Genomic DNA, 27,198 nt, shown 5'->3' with positions numbered 1-27,198 from the left:
TGCAGCAAGTCAGTAAACCCAAATTTATTCCTGGTGATCTTTGGCTGGAGAGGCCAGAAATCCCTAAAAGATACAAAGGCAATAAATGGAATTCTATTATTTAGAGGCAGATAACAACTCTAAGCCAGATTCCAAGCCATGCATTATGCATTCATGGATAATGTAAATGTATTAAAAGAAACCAAAAAAAGCTGTGAGATCCTAACTTAGTTGGAAAACCAGAATCAGGACAGCCTCCTGTAGCAAACATTTTTGCAATATATCTGACAAGAATTTCTCAAGGATTTTTTCTAAAACTGGCCTCTTGCACAGTACTAATCTGGAATTAATCTCTACAGTTTGAACGTATGTCAAATTGGCAGCATTCAGAGACACTAGGGATGGAATGCAAAAAGTGAGGGTTTTTTTAATGAAGAAATGTTGCTAAGTTTCACTTTGTGGACTTCCCTTTTAAATGTATTGCTTTCTGAAACTTCTGAAGTATCCATCCTTAAGGTAAGGCCTCTTAGCTCTTTGGACCACTACTACATTGGAATCTCCCAAAAGTTTTTTTCCTGAAACAGATTCTACGCTTCACCACAGCCCTACTGAATCAGAATCTCTAGGACCAGGCTTCCCTGGTGGTGCAGTGGTTGAGAATCTGCCTGCCAATGCAGGGGATACGGGTTCGAGCCGTGGTCTGGGAAGATCCCACATGCCGCGGAACAACTGGGCCCGTGAGCCACAACTACTGAGCCTGCGCGTCTGGAGCCTGTGCTCCGCAACAAGAGAGGCCGCGACAGTGAGAGGCCCGTGCACCACGATGAAGAGTGGCCCCCGGGCTTCCCTGGTGGCGCAGTGGTTGAGAGTCCGCCTGCCGATGCAGGGAACGCGGGTTCGTGCCCCGGTCTGGGAAGGTCCCACATGCCGCGCAGCGGCTGGGTCCGTGAGCCATGGCCGCTGAGCCTGCGCGTCCGGAGACTGTGCTCCGCAACAGGAGTGGAAAAAGAGTGGCCCCTGCTTGCCACAACTAGAGAAAGCCCTCGCACAGAAACGAAGACCCAACACAGCCAAAAATAAATAAATAAATTTATAAAAAAAAAAAAAAAAGAATCTCTAGGACCTTGGAATCTGTATTCTTAACAGATTCCCTCAGATGATGTTTATGCAAGCTAAATGCAAAGAATCACCAGCCTAGAGGCAGAGAAGCTATGCATGCAATCTGGAGCTGAAGACCAAACTGGCTCTTACAAGAGTAAAATTGTCTTTATTGTATTCTTTTAATCCATTTTGCATGCCATTCCTTTTTGTGGATATGTTTTTAAATAAAAAGTTACCGGATAAATTACTTATCTTCCCACCCCCACTTCTCCTTCAGTGAAAATTAAAGCTCTAAGAATATGTCATATTTATCTTGAAACCTCAAGAACATACCTGGCCTGGAAGACAGGAATAATCCAAAAGTTAAAGGTCAAAGGGCATGAACTATTGGGTTGGCCAAAATGTTCATTCAGTTTTTTCCGTAAGATGGCTCTAGTAGCACTTAGTTGTCTTTAACTTCATGCAAAACAATTTTGTGGGACTTCCCTGGTGGCACAGTGGTTAAGAATCCGCCTGCCAATGCAGGGGACATGAGTGCGAGCCCTGGTCCGGGAAGATCCCACATGCCGCGGAGCAACTAAGCCCGTGCGCCACAACTACTGAGCCTGCGCTCTAGAGCCCGTGAGCCACAACTACTAAGCCCGCGTGCCACAGCTACCGAAGCCTGCGCACCTAGAGCCCGCACACTGCAACGAAGAGTAACCCCTGCTCGCCGCAACTAGAGAAAGCCCGTGCACAGCAACAAAGACCCAACGCAGCCAAAATTAATTTTTAAAAAACACAGTTTTTTTTAGATTGTATGTGACAGCTGTCCTATCAGCATGCATTTAAAAAAAGACATCAAGGGGCTTCCCTGGTGGCGCAGTGGTTGAGAGTCCGCCTGCCGATGCACGGGATGTGGGATCGTGCACCGGTCCGGGAGGATCCCACATGCCGTGGAGCGGCTGGGCCCGTGAGCCATGGCCGCTGGGCCTGCGCGTCCGGAGCCTGTGCTCCGCAACGGGAGAGGCCACAGTGGTGAGAGGCCCGCGTACTGCAAACAAACAAAAAAAGGCATCAAAATTGGTGAATTTTTGTATACCCATTTTAATATTGAAGATGGAAGAAAAAAAGCAACATTTTCAGCATAATATGCTTTATTATTTCAAGAAAGGTAAAATGCAACTGAAATGCAAAAAAAGATTTGTGCAGTGTGTGGAGAAGGTGCTGTGACTGATGGAACGTGTCAAAAGTAGTTTGTGAATTTCTCCCTGGTCTATGCTCCACAGTCGGGTAGACCAGTTGAAGTTGATAGTGATCAAATCGAGACATTAACTGAGAACAATCAACGTTATACCACGTGGGAGATAGCTGGCATACTCAAAATATCCAAATCAAGCATTGAAAATCATTTGCACCAGCTTGGTTATGTTGATCGCTTTGATGTTTAGTTTCCACGTAAGTTAAGCAAAAAAAAAAAAACCTTCTTGACCATATTTCTGCATGCGATTCTCTACTTAAACGTAATGAAAATGTTCCATTTTTAAAACAAATTGTGACAGGCGATGAAAAGTGGATACTGTACAATTATGTGGAACAGAAGAGATCGTGGGGCAAGTGAAATGAAATACCACCAACCACACCAAAGGCCGGTCTTCATCCAGAGAAGGTGATATTGCGTATATGGTGGGATTGGAAGGGAGCCCTCTATTATGAGCTGCTTCCGGAAAACCAAACGATTAATTCCAACAAGTACTAGTTAGACCAACTTAAAGCAGCACTCGACGAAAAGTGTCCAGAATTAGTCAACAGAAAACGCGTAATCTTCCATCAGGATAATGCAAGACCACATGTTTCTGTTTTTTTGTTTTTTTTGCGGTACGCGGGCCTCTCACTCTTGTGGCCTCTCCCGTTGCGGAGCACAGGCTCCGGATGCACAGGCTCAGCGGCTATGGCTCACGGGCCCAGCCGCTCCGCGGCATGTGGGATCTTTCCAGACTGGGGCACGAACCCGTGTCCCCTGCATCAGCAGGCGGACTCTCAACCACTGCGTCACCAGGGAAGCCCGCTAGACCGCGTGTTTCTTTGATGATCAGGCAAAACCTGTTACAGCTTGGCTGAGAAGTTCTGATTCATCTGCCGTATTCACCAGATGTCGCATCTTCGGATTTCCATTTATTTCGGTCTTTACAAAATTCTCTTAATGAAAAAAACTCCAATTCCCTGGAAGACTGTAAAAGGCACATGGAACAGTTCTTTGCTCAAAAAGATAAAAAGTTTTGGGAAGATGGAATTACAAAGTTGCCTGAAAAATGGCAGAAGGTAGTGGAACAAAAGGGTGAATACGTTGTTCAATGAAGTTCTTGGTGAAAATGAAGACTGTGTCTTTTATTTTTACTTAAAAACCGAAGGCACTTTTTGGCCAACCCAATACTTGTGTTCGCTTGATCATACGCCCAGGGGCTACTACAGTACTTGTTAGATGACTGATCATATATTACTGTTTGTGCTACTTTCTTATAGTGCCCACTGATTTAACAAGTCCAATTTTATTCGACTGTAGTCTTTATGATTTCTTAGAGCAGTCCTTCACAGGTTCCTTAGGTACAAATTCACTTAGATTATGTATTGTCAACAGTATTTCTAAATCGGATGGGGGAAAGTGTAGAAACAGGGAGGACTAGGGGAGAGTATGAATATTAGAATCAAAATATTTCAGAACTGCAGAGAGACTTCTAGAACATCTAGTTCCTACTTCATGGTGAAATAAGAAAAATAAGAATTATACTGTGAGTCCTGACACTATGCCCTTCACTACCAACTTGGATTTTAAAATGACCTTTCTTTCATGAATATTGTGCTGGTAGATGTTTTCATAGCCTCACTTGGCAAAATTAGAGGCAGACCACTCAGTCTTGCCACCGACCCCCACCTAACCCCCCCCTGCCTTTTTAATCTATTTTTCCACCAAATCCCAAAGTTGGGAAATCACTGATAAATACATAACACTAGCTAATATTAAGTGCTTCGTATGAGTTAAGCCCATTCCATCAATTATTTGATCCCTCCCCACCAAATCTGTTCAAACCCAGGCAATATAACCTACAGACCACACACTTACTGTTCCAACTATTTCTTTGAAGCCAAACTCATTAGACAAGTCATTTAACCTCTAAAATAGTTTCCCATATGTATAATGTAGATACTACCTATCTCCACTGGGTTATTGGAGAGATTAAAAAAATACTATTTCTACACACATCTGTAAACTTTCACCAGTTCTTTTCCACTCGACCAAGTTCCATTCTCTCATTAATTATATAAAGTGATTCAACCTATAAAGGATGGTTACTGTTCATTAGCTATCATTTAGATGCACACTCCGGCCTTGTTTCCACAGGTAAATTTGTTAGATGCCTCATTTGTTTCTCCAAGAACTCTGTTGATTTTAAAGTCACACTGATCTAGGTGACACTGTCACACTGTGCATTCCTATAGCTAAGCAAAGAAAAGCTAAGCCTATCTGAGAATGTTCTTCCTCCAGTGATTCTTTTTCTTCAGGAATCCCCCTAGTGTGAGACCCACATGTAACTCAACAGAATCACTGTTTGTCCGAAAATATTCAGGTGTAAAACATAAGGTTCCTACAAGAGAAATATTTCCCCTTGGTCTGCATTTTCAATTCCCCATTCTGTTGCTCCATCCTGAACAGTTACATCCATTTGCCTCCACCTTCGTCTCAAAACCAGGCAGCTAAATTAATAATTCCATTGAATTTGAACTATTAAAACATGTAACCTTTAAGTTATTATGGTACATCTTTACTATTTTGTAGACATTAAAACGAATATGTTGAACTTCACTGACATGAAAAATTCTCAAGAGAATTGACTGTGCTCAATCCTGGTTTCTTAGAAGAAACCTCTAGATGACATGGAGACGCAATGATTCGTAGGGTAAATTACTAACACTTAGGCAGGATTTGAGCTACCATGACGTTAGGACATAGAGAGGAAGTGCCAGAGGAAGAATGGAATGGGAAGCAGGGTGGAGATGGGGAGACTGTATCACACAAGCTGAAGTCCTCCTAGGTTACTGGACCTCAAGTCCGATAAAGCTGTACATGAATTCACTGGAGAGGCAAGTGCTCTGAGTAGGTTCCGGCCACGTCTGACTCTTCAGTGGAGAGGATGGTCTGCTGCATAACTGAAAAATAATCTTACTGGTCTGGTAAGTTCTGGTGCTCATTTAGGGACTTGTTTCAACATCTATTGAGCACTTATGATGTACCAGCCACCTTTCTAAGCAAAGCAATATTGGTGAAGACAAAAAATATACGAGGTAATTTCAGACTGGTAAGAACTCTGAATAAAACAGGGCAAAATAGCAAGTGACAAGAGGGTCACAGGACTTGAGACCTGAATCACAAGAAAGGGTCAGCCATGCATATATCTAAGAGTGGCTCCAGTAGCAGAAATAGCAAGCCAAGTGAAAAGGCCTTGTGAAATGAAGCCACTGAGGCTAGAGCAGGACAAGCAAGGGAAAAATGAAAAGTCATAAAGGCAGCAAGAGTCAGAAAATAGTAAAAACATGGTATAATAGGAAGACACTATGGATTTAAACAGGACAGTCACTCAGCCTCTTCAAGCCCTAAAGCAATTACCTTTCCTACTGTGTAGAAAATGGATGGGATGAGGGCAGGGTGGGGGAGTAGGGGCAAGAGGGGACAGTTAGGAAGGCACTGCAGCCGTCTACGTGAGAAACAGAGGGAGCCTGGTCTAGGGTGTTAACAGTGGACATGAGGCAAGTACAGACTCAGAACCCACAGGACTTACATATAGACTAAAAATAGGGATAGGAGAACAGACTCAAGGACTTTATGTCTTTCAGTTTAGGCAGTGCCCATTATCAGAATGGGTAACAAGTTGGGGAAATAGGTTTGGTTGAGAAATTAAGATTTGTTTTCCACAGGTAAGTCTGAGATGCTTACTAAAGGTTAAGGTAGAACATCAACTATGCCATTAAACTCTGGTGCTCAGGGCAGCAGGCTGGATATATGAATTTGAAAGATTTCAGAAAACACTGAATCCCACAATGAGTTTTCCCTTTGGAGAGCAGAGCTAGAAAGTATAGACCAGACCTGAAGCAGAAAAGGAGGAATTGGCAAATTCAGAAGCAGTCAGAAAGATTTAAGTAAAACCAGGAGTGTGATAGAAGCTGCAGAGAAGTGAAAAAAATAAAGTATTTCAAAAACAAGGAAGTAGACAACTACTGAATGCTGCTGAAGGTTTAGTAAGATGAGAAAAGTGACCACTGGGTTAGAAACACGCAGGACACTTGAGACTTTGACAAATGCAACTTTCGTAAATACATACTTTAACTTTTTGCTAAATTTCTACTATAGGATTCTACCATTAAAAGGTCTGGTAAACAGACTAATGGCCCCCCAAAGATGTCCATATCCTAATCCCTGGAACCTGCGAATGTTGCCTTACACGGCAAAAGGGACTTTACAGACGGTAGTAAGTTAAGGATCTTGAACTGAGGAGTTTATCCAGGTGGGTCCAATGTAATCACAAACGTCCTTTTAATAAGTTAAAGAGGGTGGCAGGAGACTCAGAGATTTGAAGATGCTATGTTGCCAGCTTTGAAGACGGAGAAAGAGACCACGAGCCAAGGAATGCCAGTGGCCTCTGGAAGCTGGAAAAAGGAAATAGATTCTCTCCTAGTTTCCAGAAGGAATGCAGCTCTGCCAACACCTTGATTTTAGCTAACGATCATTAATCCGGCAAAAGCCAAAACCTAAAATGACTTGACTGGGTAACCAGAATCTAAAAACCTAAGAACTTGACAATACGGTCAACCAGAGATCTGACCAACATGAACTCACTAATCACACAAGTATAAGTTATGGTATGACAGAGCTCCATGGCCTGAAATGCTTCAACTCATAAACTTAAAACAACTTTTACAGATTTCAAGCTATATGCCACCCAGTGATGGTGTAAGTATGCATCTGTATTTTCTTTTTTTTTTACTCTGAGTTAACAGAATCATGTTCTTTTTTTGTTGCGGAGCATGGGGTCTAGAGCGCGGGCTCAGTAGTTGTGGCGCACGGGCTTAGTTGCTCCGCGGCATGTGGGATCTTCCCGGACCAGGGCTCAAACCCGTGTCCCCTGCATTGGCAGATGGATTCTTAACCACTGCGCCACCAGGGAAGTCCCTGTATTTTCTTTTGACTTTTATGAAACCTGAATAGAAGAGACTTCCTTCGGTCATAAACTTCATAAATACCAAGCAATTTCAAAATGCCAACCTGGTGCATATAAATCTCAACTGTATTTAAGATAAGTCAGACTAGGATTAGAGTCTGTGGTACACTGACAATACTGCTGCTGCAAAGCAGAGAACCAGGCATGTAGCAAGTTGACAAGAAAACACCCTCACGCTGTGAGACTCTGTGTGAATTACCAGTCGGCTCTCCCCATGACACACCTCTCTTGGCCCTCTAAGGCAGTCACAGCCTACTGTGCTTTCCGCCAGTTTACCAGAAATCCTCAGAAACTTATTTTTTGGTTGGTTATTCCTTTTAAGGAAAGTTATCAAGGGTCATTCACAAGATAGAGAAAAAGCAATTTGGCAGAGATGTTATTTATTTCTCTAAAGTATTTACAAACTACTAGTTCAATATTCCTTCCATATTAAAAAATAAATGTATCACAAATCTAAACTCAGTTGATTCATTTTATTAAAAGGTTGGTTAAAAAAAAAAAAAAGGCTTTCTGAATACCACCTGAACTTAAAAGGATAAAGTAAAACAAACATTGCAGGTCTACAATTACCCTACTTTTATAAAATCTTTCCTATCTATCTGCATATACACATTCAGAGGTACACTCATGTGTGTTAATGTTCACTCAATTTTAACAGAATTTTTTTGGGGGTAGTGGGATTGAGTGATTTTTCTGATATCTTTCTGCTATTTCTTTTTTTTTTTTTTTTTTTTTTTTGCGTTACACGGGCCTCTCACTGCTGCAGCCTCTCCCGTTGCGGAGCACAGGCTCGACGCGCAGGCCCAGCGGCCATGGCTCACGGGCCCAGCTGCTCCGCAGCATGTGGGATCTTCCCGGACTGGGGCACGAACCCGCGTCCCCTGCATCGGCAGGCGGACTCTCAACCACTGCGCCACCAGCGAAGCCCTCTGCTATTTCTGAATTGCTTTTTTTTTTTCTCTTTTAACCAGCAAGTATCATTTAAATAAGTCATTATTCTGAAAGTTTTTTTTAAAAGGCAGGTCAAGTACCCCTTTCCAGTCTAGGAGGAAGAAAGGTATATACAACCCTACCAAAGCACATAAAAATTTCAAAAATCCAGTACAAGTAACTGAATTTCAAAATCAGGAAACAATTTATGTTCACTACAGAATCTTTAACCGGGTTGTCTTTCAATATAGTTATGATGTAGAAAAACTTTCTGGCAATTTCCATTTATAAAACTCAAACCTATCAATGCTTCCCAAGAAACAAACACAGTTTTGTTTTAGAGGCATTTTATTTAGACAACTAAAAACAATTAGATGTTCAGAAGCAGTGTACAATGAAAGAGAAATCAAACCAGTTACTTTATCATGTATTCCCCCTCTTCTTTATAACTAAAGCAAAAAAAATGGCTTTCTGCTTTAAGGGAAAAGTCAGAAAAATAGGCCAATATATTTTCCCTTTTCATAATAACATAAACAGCTACAAGAAATCTACCTGTAATAAGAGAAATTGGATGTTGGTTTGCACATATTCATGAAGAAGACAACAGACTATCGTACTACAAGAGTATCACTCCATCCGCCTTCAGCTGATACTCTTGTGTTTTCACTTACAGGTATCACCAAGTTGGTTAGTTCCAGCACTGGAGCTCATTCACATTCCTCATTATTTACTGCTCATGTTTGCCTTAAGCAGAGAGTAACTCTGGAGGCTGATGCTTTTCTCTGTTTGTTTTAGTCCATAAGTTGTGTACATCTGCCTGATGCTCAGGCCTTAACCTCAGGAGTTGAACTATAGATGGAATCTGAATTCTCTGAAGCAATTTCTTCTAGCTCCTCTTCTGCTGTCTCTGGAAAACTGATCTTTGGCTTTGCCAGCTCACCACTATCTTCTTCTATGAAAATAAAAGCAATGATGATTATGTGAATTATAATATCACTAGCAATTTCTAGCATTTAACAAGCAAGAAGAGTACGCCGAGACTATGCCAAGCGATGAGCTACAAAACATAAGAGGAACAGCTTTCTTAATAATTGTGGTTCTAAGAAAGTATGTCTTTTAGATTCATACTTTTAAATCCATACTACAACTACTCTGGGATCATTAACTAAGTATTTTTATTAAAAAACATGTCTACTTTACTAGTAAGAATCACTAAGTAGTATTATTCAGAGATTAAATATATTTACTTATAAGTTCTTTATACTGTCCTCTAGCAAATTTTGAATTAGGAGTATTCCATTCACCAAATGATCTAGGGTAAAAATTTAGGAACAGAATATATTGTACAACAAAAAAATTTAAACAAAAGAACACAGTGGATGATTTATTAGTCAGGGGCTTCTCCTTGTTGTCACCATATTATATACTTTAAAATCTATAAAGACAGAAATACTGAAAAAATTAACAGTGCAAAATGATACAAAATCATGAATAAAAATTCTTACCAGGAAGCACACATTTCCAAAGGCCGTATGTTTTTCCTACCACAGTCTGCCATAGTCGCAATGTTCCATCTTCAGAACCACTAGCATAGAGTTCTCCATCAGGACTAAACCTCACACAGTGAATGGGACCAAAGTGTCCTTTGTAGGATTCTGAAAAAGAAGAGAAGGGCTTTTAGATAATTTAATACTTAAACATGACATTTGAGTATTGATACACTAGAGAAAATATTGTCTACATTATTGGGAAGATGTGAAATTCATGAGGGCAAAGTCAAAGAACTATACCTAATTAAAAATAAAGTGATTCTCATCACAAACTGGTTCATCATGTCTACCATATCTCTGTAAGATTACTCCTTTGCAATCCTAGCACACACTATGGTTTCAGACTGTCTCTAAAAAAAGAAAATACAAAAAACTGAGGCGTCATGTCCCAATAAAAATAAAGAAAGGGAGTAAATGAAAACCCCTCTAAAATCTACAGAAAGCAGATCTAAAGTCTGTGAATTCAATCCCCATTTCCAAATCCCAAACTCACTGTTTACTAGGGAACCAATTCTTATTATCACTATAGAGAGCCACCAGATGGAGCTCTTTTACACACTCTGCCTCTTCATTTCCCAGCCATCTACCTAGAGTGCACTAGTCGTTCTGTCACAAAGAACATGAAGATACAGGATCAATGCTGATCCTATATGGAGTTTAAAGAGAAAATGTACAGATTAGTAGTGGTGGTGTTCTGGTTAAGGCACATCCTTAGTTATGAACTTTTCTCATTTACTTTCTAATGCCTTATCACCTTATCAGTTTTCAAAGCTGTTTACTAGACAAGTGATCTTGTTCTGTCTCCATGTCTATTCAACTCAAGGACACTCACACACTAGCTTCCCCCAGAGAATATCATGATCATGTTACCATGAGTGTAAAAAATTATCATGAGAATAGAAAGAATATGAGATTTTGGAATAAGAATGTCTGGGTCCAAGGTTCAGTATTCACTAACTGTGACCTCAGATACCAGGCAAATAATTTACTTCTCTTTTTCAGAGCATAAAACATGTGGCCAAAACATTCTAAAACTTTGAAAAGTGACATTAAATAAAAACAATGGAAAAGAATCTCTTATTTCAACGTCACTTATAGGGACTTCCCTGGTGGCGCAGTGGTTAACAATCCGCCTAGCAATGCAGGGGACAGGGGTTCAATCCCTGGTCCGGGAGATCACACAGGCTGTGGAGCAACTAAGCCTGTGCACCACAACTACTGAGCCTGCACTCTAGAGCCATGAGCCACAACTACTGAGCTCAAGTGCCACAACTACTGAAGCCTGCGTGCCCTAGAGCCCACACGCTGCAACTACTGAGCCTGTGCTCCACAACAAGAAAAGCCACTGCAATGAGAAGGCCGCATACCACAAAGAAGAGTAGCCCCTGCTCACCGCAACTAGAGAAAGCCCATACACAGCAACGAAGACCCAATGCAGCCAAAAATAAATAAAATTTTAAAAGTCACTTACATTCAAGCAATAAAGGATGAACCATAAACAATTAAAATAGATTCTATTTAGTCTATTCACCAAGGTTTGATTTACCCAACCCAAATCCATCAGTTTTCCCAAAGAAACAAAACATAAAATTGTCTTTTATTCTTTGTGTATAATTCTAACAAGTTTAAGTTCATTGGGCGGTAAAGCAAGACAGCTAAAAGCAAAGTAGCAGCTAAAAAACTGGCTGAGGTGTTAATCACTGAAACCTAACATTTCATCAAGGTAACTACATTTTAAGAAAAAGAGGACAACTCACCTAATTCTTCTCCACTATTATAATCATACTTATAAAGTTTAAAATCTTCACCCCCTGCAACAAGAAATTCTTTCTCAGGATGAAGAGATGCAGAATTGATGGTTGCAGGAGCTTCAAAAGACTTAATTGGGTCCAAACTAGAAAAAAAATTTAGATAATATTTATAAATTTTTATTAGTTAATAAATAAGGAAACAATTATACATTTAAACTGTTCCTAAACTCTGAAACTCAAGGAATAATCCAATATTCATTTAGTCAAACACAGTGATGTTAAAAAAAAAAAACCCTCTAGGTGTGCAAAAAAGGGAACTCTCCTACACTGTTGGTGGGAATGTAACTTGGTGCAGTCACTATGGAAAACAGTGTGGAGATTCCTTAAAAAACTAAAAATACAGTTGCCATATGATCCAGTAATCTCACTCCTGGGCATATATCCAGACAAAACTATAATTCAGAAAGCTACATGCACCCCTATGTTCATAGCAGCACTACTCACAATAGCCAAGACATGGAAACAACCTAAATGCCCATCGACAGATGAATGGATAAAGAAGATGTGGTACATATATACAGTGGAATACTACTCAGCCATACAAAAGAATGAAATGATGCTATTTGCAGCTACATGGATGGACCTAGAGATTATCATACTAAGTAAGTGAGAAAGAGAAAGACAAATACCATATGATATCACTTACATATGGAATCTACAATATGACACAAATGAAATTACGAAACAGACTCACAGACACAACACAGACTGGTGGCTGTGGGGCGGGGAGGAAGGGATGGAGTGGGAGTCTGGGATTAGCAGATGCAAATTATTATATAGAGAATAGATAGCAACAAGGTCCTACTGTAGAGCACAGGGAACTACATTCAATATTCTGTGATAAACCATCATGGAAAAGAATATAAAGAAAGAATGTATGTATATGTATAACTGAATCACTTTGCTATACAGCAGAAATTAACGCAACCTTGTAAATCAACTACACTTCAATTTAAAAAAAAAGAGTAAAAACACCTTTAAAAACCCCTCTAAATAATATTAGCAAAAAAATAAAAAATTCAGAAGGATACTATGCCCAAGTAAAGTTCATCTGCAAAATACAAAGATACTTCCACAGAGGGATATCCACACTTTGTGCAGTGAATGCCTTCCTGAAAATGACTGGGCTGGCTAATTAAAACAGTATGGCTAATATACTGGGATTTTTGCTTTGAAAAAAAATTAATTCTGCATTGTCTGATTTTTCTAGGACAAGCATGTATTATCTTTGTAAATAGAAAAGTTTTTACAGTAAGTAATTAATATAAAGGATTATTTGTATATTATTTTCAACTGCTGAGAATTTATAAGTTTCTGCAACAGGAAAAACCTTTAATACTGTGAAATACAGAACTGCTAAAAATGGATCAGTTTTTAACTATCAGGCTATAAAACAATAACTAAATCCGAGACTACAGCTACATAACAAAAATCAATGCATAACAGTAGCATCACCTGAATATCAATGAGTTTGGACATCGGCTCTTTTCCAGTCTAACCCTAAAAATCCTGAAAGGTTTCCAACACACAACGTTAGAGTATTTCAGCTCCGAAATGTTGCCGTCCTATTCCCACATCACACACTACAAAGCATGAAAATTAGGCTGACTTACGCAGGATCACTGAATAGCAACTTTCTGACTTAAATGTTAGAATATATTAACAGGCCAGCAAACCTCCACCACCAACATTTCAGGCAACGTTCTACAGCAGGGCAGCACGCTGCCCAAATCCAGAAACAATGAACGTAGTTGTATCATTTAATGGTTCTGAGCAATAACATCATTATTATCAATAACTTTACTATTATTATCAATTCACTGAGTGTGTATGAACTCTTTTACATTCTTAATTGCTCATGTCCATTATGACTGCCTTCTCTTTCCTTCTGCCATTCAGTGAAGCTTAGCTCTGCAGATGGCCCTTTAGAGGAAAGGTTAGGACTGCTGGTCAGAGTATAATGTGGTATATTCCTTATGGAAATCAAGTAAGTGGCATGTTTACTAAGAACTTTAAACACATTGCCACCCTTTGTTTTGTTTGTTTCAAACTAGTTTATTTAGGGGTTCCATTTTCACTCCTCAATAGATTTTATGTATTTCTCACATGTTTCTTCACCCATTAGTTCATCTAATTCTGAAGGGTTTACTCAGTGTCGTCTTGATTTTCGCAACAAGATTTATTGACAAGTCCTGGCTTTTCTGCAAGGGCTTCATTAATTTCACTTACTTCTCCTGATAGAGGAGAACAGAGTTCACTAGCAGTTTTCACACTTTCCAAAGCACCAAACTCATCTTGTTTGTTCAACTTTGTTCCAACTTCAGGCAGACAACACTAAACAACATCTCCCAAAGCTTCCTGTGAAAAACTGCTGATCTCCACTGTTCCAACACCATTTTCTGCTGTCATGTTTCTCTGTGAATCTACCCACTGGAGAGCAGATTGCACAGCGTGTGGAAGGCACCCACCCAGGGCCGTGGCAGGCAGGGTGGGTCAGGTGACAAAGCAGCACGCAGGCTGCAGACTGCTCCAGCCATGACATTCCTAACCTTTGAACTGATGATTCTACTTACAGGATTCTCTTGTAAAGAAACATTCAAGAGATGTACCACAAATCTCACTGCAGTGTTAAAACAGGGTAACTGATACATGATTTAGTATAACCTATGATGCAAAACACCTAGTAAAACTGTTTGCAAAGAATTTTAATGGCTAAGAGTATTTTAGAATTAAAAAAATAGGGCTTCCCTGGTGGCGCAGTGGTTAAGAGTCCACCTGCTGATGCAGGGGACACGGGTTCATGCCCTGGTCCAGGAAGATCTCACATGCCACGGAGCGTCTGGGCCCATGAGCCATGGCCGCTGAGCCTGCGCGTCCGGAGCCTGTGCTCCGCAACGGGAGAGGCCACAACAGTGAGAGGCCCGCGTACAGCAAAAAATATAAAAAATAAAAGTTATATTCATTAGGGTACTAGTAACTAAAGAAAAAAACCCATAGTAATACACACACACACACACACACACACACACACACACACGAAGAAAAAAGACTAGCAAAAAATATAGCTATCACGAACCTTCTGGCTGTAGGACTGGAGGTTTTTAAAAATTATATTTTCTAAATTGTCAACATCAGCATTTAATACATTTACAGTCACAAAAATTAAGTCTGTTTTTTAAAAAATCATTAGGTCTATACCATACTTGGAAGCAGAAAAAAAAATCACTAATTTCTCTGAAATTTTAAAGTGAAATAAATAGCAGAATCAAGATCACAGAGGTTTTATAGAGTAATGAACAATATAAACTACAGCACCAGTCTAGTGATCCTTTTAAGAAAAATACTGATTAAAAATTGGTGAATTTTACCAATAAATGTCCTAAATATCTGGAAATTAATTTGATTAATTCCTCTGATTAAAGTATACCAAATTCTTAAAAAACTCATTATTATTGGGTATGGAAACACTTCCTTCCATATACATAATATAGGCCAAAATTTGCCTTTAAAAGAGTTAAATACCTTAGCATATGCCTTCCAATTTTTAAGTACCTTAAACTGCCCCTGTATTACCAGAAAAGAAAATGAAGGTATTTCTTAGACATACCTTACTGCACTATGAAAAGCAATAGATCGTCCATAAGTTATTACCAATATCTCTCCCTCAGGAATATATTCCATACTGCTAACAGACATATTAAAATTTAGAGATTTCACTTCTGTCATAGTAGCATGATCCCAAAGGCTGAAGAAAAAAAAGAGAAAGAGGACAGTAAGGAGGTATTTACTCATTTAAGAAAAACGCTTACAGCTTAAATTACATCTGCAGGTTAACCAATGAAATAACTACAATTGTAAAACAACCTCTACTCCAACTCATAAATTACAGATGATACTGAGAAATTTTGGGATCCTATAAAACATCAAATTATTTGGTAGCTTGTCGATGAAATCAAAACTAATACTTTAAATATACTTCCCAAATGATTCAGGAAAACTGTGCTATTAAGACACTCCTAATCTAATCAATTTCAGCGTTGCTCTAAATAATGGTTCTTACACTTGATTTTTGTGAGTCTGATAGTTATCTTTCCACAGAAAAATACATTAGGTGTCAGCTCACAAAACTGTGTACAGAATTTCAGGGGTTTACTGACACCCTGTGGCCAGCCTGCCCACTGACCCGGGTTAAGAGCATCTGCGTATAAAGGTGTCAGTAGTCTTAATTGTCTTGTGAATTCTGCTCTATGTTTATAACAGTAAATGGATAGCTTCAGAAAAATGTGACCCCTGTGCAGCCAAAGTTGTAATGTTCAGACACGATTCTTCCTACATAGTAGTTATAAAAAACTTTCAAATATAAGCTCTAAGGTCAAATATTTTTCAAACTTTAAATTATTAAAGAAAAATTACTTACCGAACAGTTTTATCATCAGCTGAAAGGATCTGTTTATCCTCACTGCACCACAGAGCCTTTTTAATACCAGAGGTATGACCACTGATTTCCTTAGGGTCTTAAGATAGAACAATTTAAAATACATTTGTTAATATTTGATTTTTAAAACTAAGCAATATTTGAACAACTATGTAAAAAGAAAAGAAATACTATGTTTTAAATTAGACTGCAACTTTTCAAAGCCCACCACAATTTAAACTTGATGTTTACCTAGGATACATTTAGTTTTCCCATACTGAAACAAAAATTTATCTGTGTGATAAGGAACCCAAGAACTATACATGTAGATGGGACTGAATACACCACTCCCTCCAGCTTACTTTTCTGCTTTTGAAAGCACTGTCGTACTTCAGTGAAATAAAAGAATAACTAAGGTGGCATAATTTAATAAGAATATGGACCCAGGAACAAGACAGCCTGAGCTAATTCTAGTGCTAACACTAATGCTAGGACCCTCTTCCAAGCCACTATTGGCAGAGAAGAGCATCAAAAAGGTGGGAACCGGTCTCTGTTCGAGACTTTCCAAAGACTTAAAAAACAAAAACAAAACCACTTGTTATCTCTGGGCAAAAGGAGAAGTTGGAGGCAATAACATTCAACACAACTTTGACTTTGGGCAAGTCACAACCTTTTGAAGACAACATTTCTTCACTTGGAAACTGGATTAACAATAGTTACTATACCCTAGATTTGAGTATAAGAATCAAATGAGAATATACATTCAAAGTTTCTTTTTTTGCCTTTTAAAAAAAATACAGAGTTACTAGAGGTATTTCACATTAAATTCCCCCAAGCGACAATATCTCTATTCCCAAAGTTCTGCGTGTGGGAATTTGGAGGCTGGCCAGTGGTGGCTATGTCCAAAGAGACAACACTACACCAGTACTATGATCCCAACTTACTCTTTGGCTGCATGATGTTTGAGTGGATAGCAAGAGCTGAATGCAAAACACAGACAGACACTGCTACCAAGACACAGATGAAAACCATGCACACGTTACAGCAGCCATCATCTAAAGCTTCTAATCGGGTTTCTGACAGACAGTAAAAGCTCAGTTAATTGCTCTTCTTTCCAATGCAAGACAGTGGAAGGGCCACTTTCAAAAGGCAGCTTTGAGAAAGGTAAAAGACGACGGAAGTTGTCTACCTGAGCCCTGAACTATCTTGCTGAGTCAGACAGATACACTGATTCAGTGAGGTCAGAGTAGTTTGCTATGTTTTGGCATAAAGTTATTAGACAGAATGAAGAGAAAAATTACCAGGTGCCAAAGGACAATAATCCACAAAGGTAGTTTGTTTCCTCACCTTAGAAGTACTTTTAGAAAAGATATTTCAAGAACAACTGTTTAATTTCCAATGTAGCTTTGACTTTCTTACAAACTTCAAAAATTTATTGACTTATGAATAAACAGTAGTACCCAAGATACAAAATTTAAGACCCTAACTAATATATAATAAATGAAACAAAATTCTTTTTGTCATATTTTGGTAGCTTTTAAAATACATAGTATGTGACTAGAAAAGCACTGAAATACTACAAAATAGAGGTGAATATCTGACTAGGGAAGAAAAGGTATATCTTACAACTTCTGTGCAATGAGAGAATTCATAAAGGAAATGATAGGTTTTACCACCCAATTTTTAAAAATGTGCATACCATAAACCTTACTGACAAAATTTAAAAGCAAATGACTACTGAGAATACAATAAAGAAACTTTAAAATGAGTAATAAAAAGATGTACAGGTGCTTGGTTCACAGAAGAAGTACATTAAAATGGTATTCAACAGTATTTTAATCTCATGAATAATTTTTCAAGTGCACATTAGTAAGACAATCATTTCTCTTCTATTAAATTGGCAAAGATAAAGCTAGTTATCAGTGTTTGCTAGAACAGGTTAGCTATAGATACATTTTTATACTTCACTGGAGGGCCCTTTGGTAGTATCTATCAATGGCTTCCAAGCATACCTCCTTTTTGTCCCAACAATTCTATTTCTATGTAGGTATCCTACAGAAACAATTGTGGAAGTATATGCAACTATAAGGGTGTTAAGCACAACACTGCTTATAATCTTTAAAATTTGTAAATAACCAAATAAGCCATAATAGGAGATTGGCTAGTTCACTTACCCACAGAATAGAGAGCCACACAGTCATTAGAAAGAATGAATAGAATATTTAAAGACATGAAAAAACTATTATTACAGATTTTTAAAATTCTTCTGAATAGCTAATATACCTGTGTGGTTCAAAAGTCTAAGTATGTATACACACTGAGAATTCTTACCCTTCTCACCTTTTACAGATAATAACCACTCCTTCTAACCAAAATGTAGTTAACACTGTTACACACCTTTTTAGACTCAGTATCATAATAAAAATTTACCATGATAATTTTTTAAATTGTAGGAGGGCTATACAAGCACAATGTAGTAAATAAATCCATATTTCAAAAGATATCTGCATTAAAAAAAGAACTGGAAAAACATGAACCAAAAGCTAAAGACGTTATCAGCAATTAATAATACTGGATGATGGACTATATTTTAATTTTTTTCTTTGTGATTATCTTTATTTTCCTAATTTGAGTACTAAATATGAATTCCTTTAATCAGGAAAAGTTACTTAAATTAAAAGAAAACAAAACCACAAATACGTATAAATTACACTTACCTGCTTCAGGTTTGTTCAAGTCATATATGCGTAACAGTTTATCCTGTCCCCCGGTTAACAAGTAATTACTATCCTGAAAACACACATAAGTAAGATCTTACTAGATTAACCATTTTAAAAGCTACATCTCTTTGAAACTTCTTCAACACTAAACAGAATCCAAATAAGGCTCACAGATGTCACAAGGAGATGCATACAGACCAATTACTCCTGAGAAAATACTGCAGAGCATTTATCTTTCTCAAGCCCTGTAAGCTTCCCAGTTCAAATGTCATACCACCTCCACATGGCTTCTCTTAGCGGCCCTGATCCGGCTGCCTACTGAGGAGCACATCTGTGATGATCTCAAATTTATCCTCTCCCTTTTTGAAAGTGGCTGGGAAACATTATTTGGGCTTTTCAGATATTTGTTGCTATTGCTGAAGTATTGATACAAGAGTTCCAGGGTTCTTAAAAGCCTCATAGGATCAACTAAGAAGAAATACTCATTGAGTTGAACAACAAAGGGATCAGGGGACCCACCCTCCACACAGTCGAAATCCACGTATAAGTTATAGTCAGCCCTCTATACATGTGGTTCCTCCCACATGCAGTTCCTCCACATGTGCAGATTCCACAACTGTGGACCATGGGATACTGCAGTATGCAGTATTTATCAGTGAAAAAATCCATGTTAAGTGGACCTAGACAGTTTAAACCTGTGTTATTCAAGAGTCAACTGTAAAGGTGTACAGTTTAATCTACAGTCAAATCAAATATAAGCCAATATACACCAAATATCCCCCCAGAAAACCAAATATACAAACCAATCAAATATAAAACCATTGTCATACCCTATAATAACAGCAATTTAACTTCCTAAAACAAATTACATTTTCTGATACCTGTGTAAAATCCACAGTCTTGACAATGTGTTTATGAGCCAGGGTCATCAATTCATCTCCTGAGACAGCATCCCACACTTTGCTAAAAATAAAAAGTAAAATTAAAAGATAAACATGTGGTAATTTTGATAATTAATTACCAAATAAGTTAGATATTTGAAATGTTATATAACTACATGATAAGGTAAAAACAATATAACAGGGCTTCCCTGGTGGCGCAGTGGTTGAGAATCTGCCTGCAAATGCAGGGGACACGGGTTCGAGCCCTGGTCTGGGAAGATCCCACATGCCGCGGAGCAACTAGGCCCGTGAGCCACAACTACTGAGCCTGCGCGTCTGGAGCTTGTGCTCCACAACAAGACAGGCCGCGATAGTGAGAGGCCCGCGCACCACGATGAAGAGTGGCCCCCGCTTGCCACAACTAGAGAAAGCCCTCGCACAGAAACGAAGACCCAACACAGCCAAAAATAAATAAATAAAATAAAAATAGATCTCCTTAAAGTGGAAAGAATCACCCTATGAATAATGTTATCGTGAATATCATGCTAACAACTGAATAATTATTCCAATAAAATATTAAAAAAAAAAAAACAATATAACAATCTAATTTTGACAATGGAAAATATCAAATTTTAAGTAAACAAGTTTCATGAAGCAATCCATTCTTACTTTCATTTTAGCCTGTAGCCATAATATCCTTTTAGCAAGACTGTAAACATTTTAACCAGTTCAGTTTCACCTTTCCAATATTTTTTCTCTATTCTTTACTCTCGTGTACATGAGAAACAAGAAATGAAAAACAAGAAGTCCTTTAAAAGAATTTTACAGGAGAATGAAAAGCCTTGACAGAAGTTACATGAAATTTTAAAACAAGACAGTAGAGAAGAAAATATTCTCCCCATCTCTTCCTCAAAGTTGACTCTTAAATTCTCAAATCCTAGTCCAATTAACTTCCACACAAAGTAACAGCCTTTGATTATATAATGCTAATGTTGAGAAGATTTTAAATCTCTCAACTGTTATTTTCCCTAACCCAACCCAAAATATGTATGTGATCACACACACATACGTATGTGTGTGTATACGTTGGAGGATAATGATGAAATAATAGTTCATAAAAATACTGTAAGGGGTTCCCCAAATAAAAAAGCTTAAACAGTAAAGAAGAAGAAAAAAAACAATTCCTTTTAGGTCAGAAGAGGTCATTGAAAAATAAACAAGAAAACTTTCCACGCAGGAAAAGAAACTGTTCCATTTTAATGTAATTGAGAGTTATTTTTAGGAAAAAAGTGAACAATGAAATAGTGGAGAAAGAAAAACAGAGAAAAGCAAGGAGTATCTTTTCTTCATTTATTCATTAAACACACAATAAATATATCAAGTATGTCACTCTAGACTCAGTACTAGGGCACAAAAGGGAGAAAAAAAATGATCCCAAAGAAAGTTCCTGCCTTAGTAGAGCATTAGCTTTAGCTGAGATGAAAAAAAAAATCCATTAAATAATACATTTAAGAAATATAATTAAATGACAAACACACATGACTATAGAAACACAAAAAACACACCACTAATTACGCCAGAAAGTCCAGAAACTCTAAGCGTCAAAACCTGTAGCCTTAAAGAGCACGTAGAAATACGTCAGGGGAAAAAAAAGGGAAAGGCCATTGTAGATAAACATTAATAGCATGTGCAACGGTAAAGAAACATGAACCATCTAACAGGAATAAATGCTGATGATACAATAGAAACCTTGCAAATTATATACTTGAGTCATGAGTAGCTGAGTAAATATGTTCTGAGAGAAACAATGTTAACTATGAGTGGTACTGCTACTAAACTCTCAAATATTAATTTCTCTTTGCACAGGAAACCTGTTCTAATCTCCCCCGTTTCCAATTCAACTCTCTTGGTCCAACCCTACTTCCCCAACCTCATTCTGTATTATTGCTCCTAATCTAGTCACACCAGATTATAGACCACTCCTCAAACAAGCCATGCATTTTCTTCCAGGCTCCTCTGTCTCTGCTCATATTGTTCTATTAAGCATGTGTTTTACATTCTCAGCTATCACAGTTCTACTCACCCTCGGCTGATCACAAATGGTATCTTTTCACTAAACCTTCTATTTATCTCGCCTCCATTAACCATTCCTTTCTGTTTTTTCCACAAAGCTCAGCTTATACTGATTACTGTGTTTAACTTTGCTTTGCTTTTACTTTTGTTTACATATGCTTACTCTTAATCACAGGGAAATCAGTGATAAGAGTTCACAAAGATTAGACTGCTGCAATAACAGAAGGTGTCAAAAGTGAAGAAAACATCAAATGTACCTGAAACCTCTATCCTGTTCATATGATGCCACCTCAAAGGAACTCTGGGCAATGTCTTTAGAAATACTAATTTCAAGTATATTCAATCATCTTCCCCAAACTCCTTAAAATCTTAATATGCTGCTTAGACCATGTCCATTCACTGGTGAGGAGGAAGGCACTGGAGTGACTGGAGGAGTATCATCCAGAAGCCCCACGCATCTAGTTGTTCTCCTCCTATTTAGAAACACTAGTAAAATGAGTTCGGCACTCTCGACAGAGCATGTTCTAGTCACTTGTACTAGATCTACTTAAGCACCCTCTGGACAGAGCACAGGCATCTTCTTTACTTTTGGCACTCTCCAGATGAAGACAGTAGAGGGACTGAGAAGAGGATCAGGAGATGTAGTGCTAACATTAGCTCTATGAATTAAAAGACATAAAGAGGATGGTGTTTCAGGGACAGTGTACACATCAGCTGACTTGACTGCCCGAATTACCTCAAGTTAACATTCTAAACTGACACACGGACCGGCTCTGCTGAATATATTTTCTCCACAAGAAATAGGAACAAAATTATCCTTTAGATAAACATGAAATTAATGAATTTTCTGAGAAACCTAAGAATGAGGGAATAAAAACAATCACCCCAAAATAATTTATACCAACTACGATTGATCAGGTAAGCTGGGGAGCTCTTTAGTTGGGTCAAGTTCCATAACAGCAGACCCCATACAAGTCATTAAAAGAGAAGAATATAAACAAAGAATGCACATACTCCCACACCTCACAGACACAGAGCAATTGAGAGGTAAGACTCAGCGTCCATTAACCAAGTACCTACTATGTAACAGACACTATGCTAGACTCCAGCCATGTAAGTGGAGAAAGATCTCTCTGATTTGCACAAAAATCAGACTTACACTCATTTCACAGATGTGAAAACCAAAGTTTAAGAAGCATCGCATGATCAAACTGAAAATACACAGCATGGCTAGCGCATAAACTCAGGCCTGGCTAATGTAAACGCTTACATCTTTCTCACTGTATGATGGCACCTGAGAGCCTTAACTGAGGGGGCAAGAACCCAAAACTATTCCCTCTTGTTATTTAAATCTACTCAAACTTCCTTGCATGAAACCGAAAGGTTTCATGGCTTTAGCACAGAAGTTCCAAAATAACACATGATTTTGGTCTAGTAGGGGTGGTAGCTACCAGTGTTACCCTACACATGTAACACTTACATAGTTATTAGATTTTAGGCAATATTCTAAATATTAGAAACATATCAACTTATTCAATATTCACAACCAGAGGTAGGCACTATTACTATTCTCATTTTTATAGATGATGAAACTAAAAAAAAAGAGATTAAATAAAGTTCACAAGGTCACAGAGCTATTAAAGGATGGAGCCTGGGTTCAAACACAGACAATATGGCCCCATTAAAATTAATGCTTTGGGGCTTCCCTGGTGGCGCAGTGGTTGAGAGTCCGCCTGCCGATGCAGGGGACACGGGTTTGTACCCGGTCCGGGAACATCCCACATGCCGCGGAGCGGCTGGGCCCGTGAGCCATGGCCGCTGAGCCTGCGCGTCCGGAGCCTGTGCTCCGCAATGGGAGAGGCCACAACAGTGAGAGGCCCGCGTACCGCAAAACAAAAAACAAAAGCTTGTCTCTTTTAATGCTAATGTCTATAGTGTCTAAGATCTTGTTACATTTATTACCTAATTATATTTAACTTAAAATACCACTTTATTAACTATTAACTTACCACCAAACTGGGACCTAGTTTCAATAATGACATTTGTAAAATCCACTTACCAAATATCTGAAATCTAGAGCTTTTAATTCCAATTTTCCATCTCTGTTATAAAATCAATGACATTCATTCCCAATGACAATGCTCCTACTGGACTGAGCAAAAAACAAACTTTGGAGGAGTTAAAGGGGAAAAAAAAAAAAAAGCTGAACTCATGGCAGACACAAATGTCTTAGAAGCAAAACCAAGATCTATAATTCGTCCATTCTTTATCCTTCTACTTTAGAAAAATTCCTTAAGTTATTTATTTGACAAACATAAAGTACTGAACAAACCAGGGATACAAAAAAATATAAAACATGGCCCCTGGCCTCAAAAAGCAATGACACTGAAATCAATAAGTACTGTAAGAGCCAGAAGTTTAACACAGTGTGAGCAAAAAGAAGGAATGGGCACCTTCACCTTCCAACACTCCTCAAGTCTTCCTCGTCTGAGAATCACTTTTACTTCCTATTTTTCACCTCTCATAATTAACAATCAAAGGAGTCTCTGTCACATTATAAGCACACATGCTGACATCTACAGCAACATTTGACCTGAAGCTGTTGACATTACAGGACTGACATAAAACCAAGCAGTTCCTTATTTTACCAGAACTTCATACAATCACAATAGGGCAGCGTGCAAAGCCTTACAATGGTTATTCATGAACATAATAACATCTATTCATTGAAGGCACAGAAAAAAAGTTCATACTGACATTTACAACTTTTCTTACTGCTCTCTCATCGTCTCAAATTTAATCCCACATGAGCATGGGATTATATCTCCCTCTTCTTATTTTAAAAATTTTATTTTTAAAAACTTACATATAGTAAAACTAACTCCAAGATATAGAGGTCTACGAGTTTCATCAAATATATAGTCATGTATCCACCACTCAATCAATCTGCCTTCATTTTTCATAATAAACTTAGTATGTTTAATTTGCTTAATACAAAGGACAAACAAACACATTTACAATTGCTCCCTAGTGTGAAATTCTGTTAAAAAAAAAAAATCAACAAGACCACTTTTACTCTCCAGAGCCTCAAATCTTTTAATAGAGTATTACATGTGCAACAGCCCTTGACATTGCCTTCCTTAGTTTAAGCATTTAAGTGCCTGCTAAATCACAAACACAATTAGGAACTAGAGGTACCAAAGTTATATATGACACATGATCAGATGGGGAAAGTGGGTCACCGCAAATCACTTTAATAACATACGCAAAGGCCAAAAATCAGAATAGTAAGGTGTATTCTGGCAACAATATTAGTATAACTAGACTGTGGGGCATACGGTGTGCAGTGCCAGACGATGATAATGATGAACTAGGATGAGACCAAATTTTCAAGAGCCAACAAGTGAAATTTAACCTTTAGGCCAGCGGTTAAAGGCTGCACATCAGAATCACCTAGACCTTCAAGGAAAAGAACTGATGTTCGGGACAGCACCCCCAGACCAACTAAATCAGAATTTCTAGATACATGCATCTGAGTATTTTAAAAGCTTCTAATGTACACCCAACATCATGGACCACCGACAAAGCACAGGGAAGACAAGAGATCATGAGATGGAGAACTGACATGACGATATTTGTATCTGTGTTCACGAATACAACTGGCAGCACCAGGGAGGATGAACAGATGGGAAAGGACAAGTATTAGGGACCTAAACTAATATGGCAGTGGCCGAGGCATAACAAACAATGTGGTCAGGAAACATTCTGCTGGTAGAATCAACAAAGAAGATGATAATCTAGATGGAAGGGAAAAATCAAGAATGATTTAGATTTCAGTCTTAAAAAACTTAAAATATGAAGAATAATTGAGTTGGGGAGTTTTAAATATGTCTAACAAAAATGAGACTGAAATTGGGCTAAAAATGTGGGGTCATTAAGCACTAGGAAGTCATAGGAGTTAATGATACCACTCAGCCAGCACATGTGGGGCAGTATTTGGAAGCATGACCATCAACATTCATTATCTGAAGTGTCTGTTAATAATGCAGATTCCTGGGTCCCAATCCAGACATGCAGAATTTAGTCATTTAAGTCTCTGAACATTGTGAGAACTATTTAAGAGAAAGAAGCAGGCAGGATCAGGGTGGAATTTTGGTGAGATCAAACACTATGTGTTCTATATGGCAGGCAGTGAGAATTCTATGAATACTTTGATTGACGTTTTGATCATTTCAGAACACAATCCACAGACAACTCCAAAGGTGGCCATTTTCGGCGGCACTTACGCTGTGAAATCTGCAGCTGCTGTAGCTGCTTTGGTGGCGTCCTTATTTAGTGTTGCACCCCAAACAGCACCCTTATGACCCAAAAATGTTCCAATCCAGTCTCCTGTATCTCCCTGGCGTAGCATAGGTTTACCATCTAAAAGATATTTAAGAAGACATGTGATTTACAAGTTTAGATTACTTAAAATTTAAGATTCAAACATAAAATGAGGCAGACTACTGATCTGCCTCAAAACAATCTAGATTTGCGTCTTATTTTGGACGAACTTCTTAACAGTAAGTCTCAGCTTCCATTTGAAAAATGAAAAATGGAAATGAAAAATTCCATACAACAAACAGTATCCTATGAGATAACAGGAGTAGCAAGTCTTTGTAAACTAAGGTATAAAACAAGGCCTGGCCTAGTTTCTGCATTCCCCGAATCCTTGAAAGATTATTTACGGTGTCTGCTGGCCGGGGCGTCTAAGCAAGTGCACAGTTCAGCTTCTCCAGAAATAGCAATAAAGCTAAAATGAGAGACCTTGGTCAGGGGCATTTACTTAGCAAAGCCCCTCGGCGTCAGCTGAGGAAACCGTAACACTACTCCTCTCCCCATCAGCCCACCGTGGACCCTAACCTCAAAGGCTGCGAGAGCCGCAGTCCGCTCGGCAAAGGGGAGTGCCGGCCCCCACTCCCTTTCCGCCCAGTCCCAGCCGTCAGGGGCCCGATCAGCGGCCCTGCTCACCTTTGCAAGCGCTTATCAGGAAATAGCCGTAAGGCGTGATGCCACTGAAGGCCAGATCCACCACGGGCCGCGTGTGGCCCGAGCAGGTGAGCGGCGTCTGCCTCATCGCCATGGTGGCTGCGAGCCGTGCGATCCGGCGGGGGAGCCGAGGGTCGTCTCGCCTTTTCTCTCCTCCGTGGCACCGCCTCCGCCTCCTCAAGGCCCCCGCCCCGACTCTGGGGTTGGGCCGGGAAACGGGAAAAGGCCAATCCGGTGGCCCCGAGGTCAGAAAGGGGTTAGGGACGGGTCAGGGAGTCTGCGACGGACGACCGACCGCCGTCGAGGGAGGGAAAGGGAGGGAGGGAGGAGAGTAGGGGAGGGGAGAACCGCAGAATCCGCGGCCACGACCCACACCGTCTACACCGGTACAGGCAGGAAGTGACGACATCAACCACGCAGAGCGTACGCCGGAAGTGACGATCCGGCGGGAAGGCGGGTT

At 39.1% G+C, this 27,198-nt stretch overlaps 1 protein-coding gene, 1 non-coding gene and 1 pseudogene across 4 annotated transcripts; all 3 read right to left on the bottom strand.

The window, feature by feature from the left end:
- Positions 1-8,591: 8,591 nt before the first annotated feature.
- Positions 8,592-27,146, bottom strand: STRAP (serine/threonine kinase receptor associated protein). 3 transcript variants are annotated; one of them, XM_004281108.4, is made up of 9 exons: positions 26,721-27,146; positions 25,997-26,132; positions 19,638-19,719; positions 18,754-18,826; positions 16,040-16,136; positions 15,230-15,367; positions 11,569-11,705; positions 9,767-9,916; positions 8,592-9,213 (listed from the first exon to the last, which is right to left on the bottom strand). In XM_004281108.4, exons 1-9 carry the CDS (start codon positions 26,830-26,832, stop codon positions 9,086-9,088), a joined length of 1,053 nt encoding a protein of 350 aa, XP_004281156.1. In that variant the 5' UTR covers positions 26,833-27,146; the 3' UTR covers positions 8,592-9,085. The 3 variants fall into 3 exon arrangements, with proteins under 3 accessions (XP_004281156.1, XP_033264079.1, XP_033264081.1); XM_033408188.2 differs by having other exon boundaries at positions 8,592-9,210; positions 26,721-27,138; XM_033408190.2 differs by lacking the exon at positions 15,230-15,367 and having other exon boundaries at positions 26,721-27,138.
- On the bottom strand, positions 11,843-15,223 carry LOC125960579 (glycine cleavage system H protein, mitochondrial-like; annotated as a pseudogene).
- On the bottom strand, positions 16,898-17,082 carry LOC117197168 (small nucleolar RNA SNORA23). The gene has a single exon (XR_004477692.1). It is a non-coding gene; the product is annotated as a small nucleolar RNA SNORA23 (small nucleolar RNA).
- Positions 27,147-27,198: the final 52 nt, after the last annotated feature.

The sequence above is a fragment of the Orcinus orca genome, chromosome 11, assembly GCF_937001465.1.
Source record: "Orcinus orca chromosome 11, mOrcOrc1.1, whole genome shotgun sequence".
Classification (NCBI taxonomy): Eukaryota; Metazoa; Chordata; class Mammalia; order Artiodactyla; family Delphinidae; genus Orcinus; species Orcinus orca.
Note: the sequence above shows the minus strand (reverse complement) of the source record. Positions and strands in the feature narration are given on the sequence as shown.

Excerpts from the sequence above, each read along its gene's own strand:
- STRAP (XM_004281108.4), bottom strand. The coding sequence starts at position 26,832 with ATGGCGATGAGGCAGACGCCGCTCACCTGCTCGGGCCACACGCGGCCC. Across the intron at positions 26,133-26,720 it reads CCTGATAAGCGCTTGCAAAG|ATGGTAAACCTATGCTACGC; the intron begins GTGAGCAGGGCC and ends AATATCTTTTAG. Across the intron at positions 9,214-9,766 it reads TTGGAAATGTGTGCTTCCTG|AAGAAGATAGTGGTGAGCTG; the intron begins GTAAGAATTTTT and ends TTATTTTCATAG.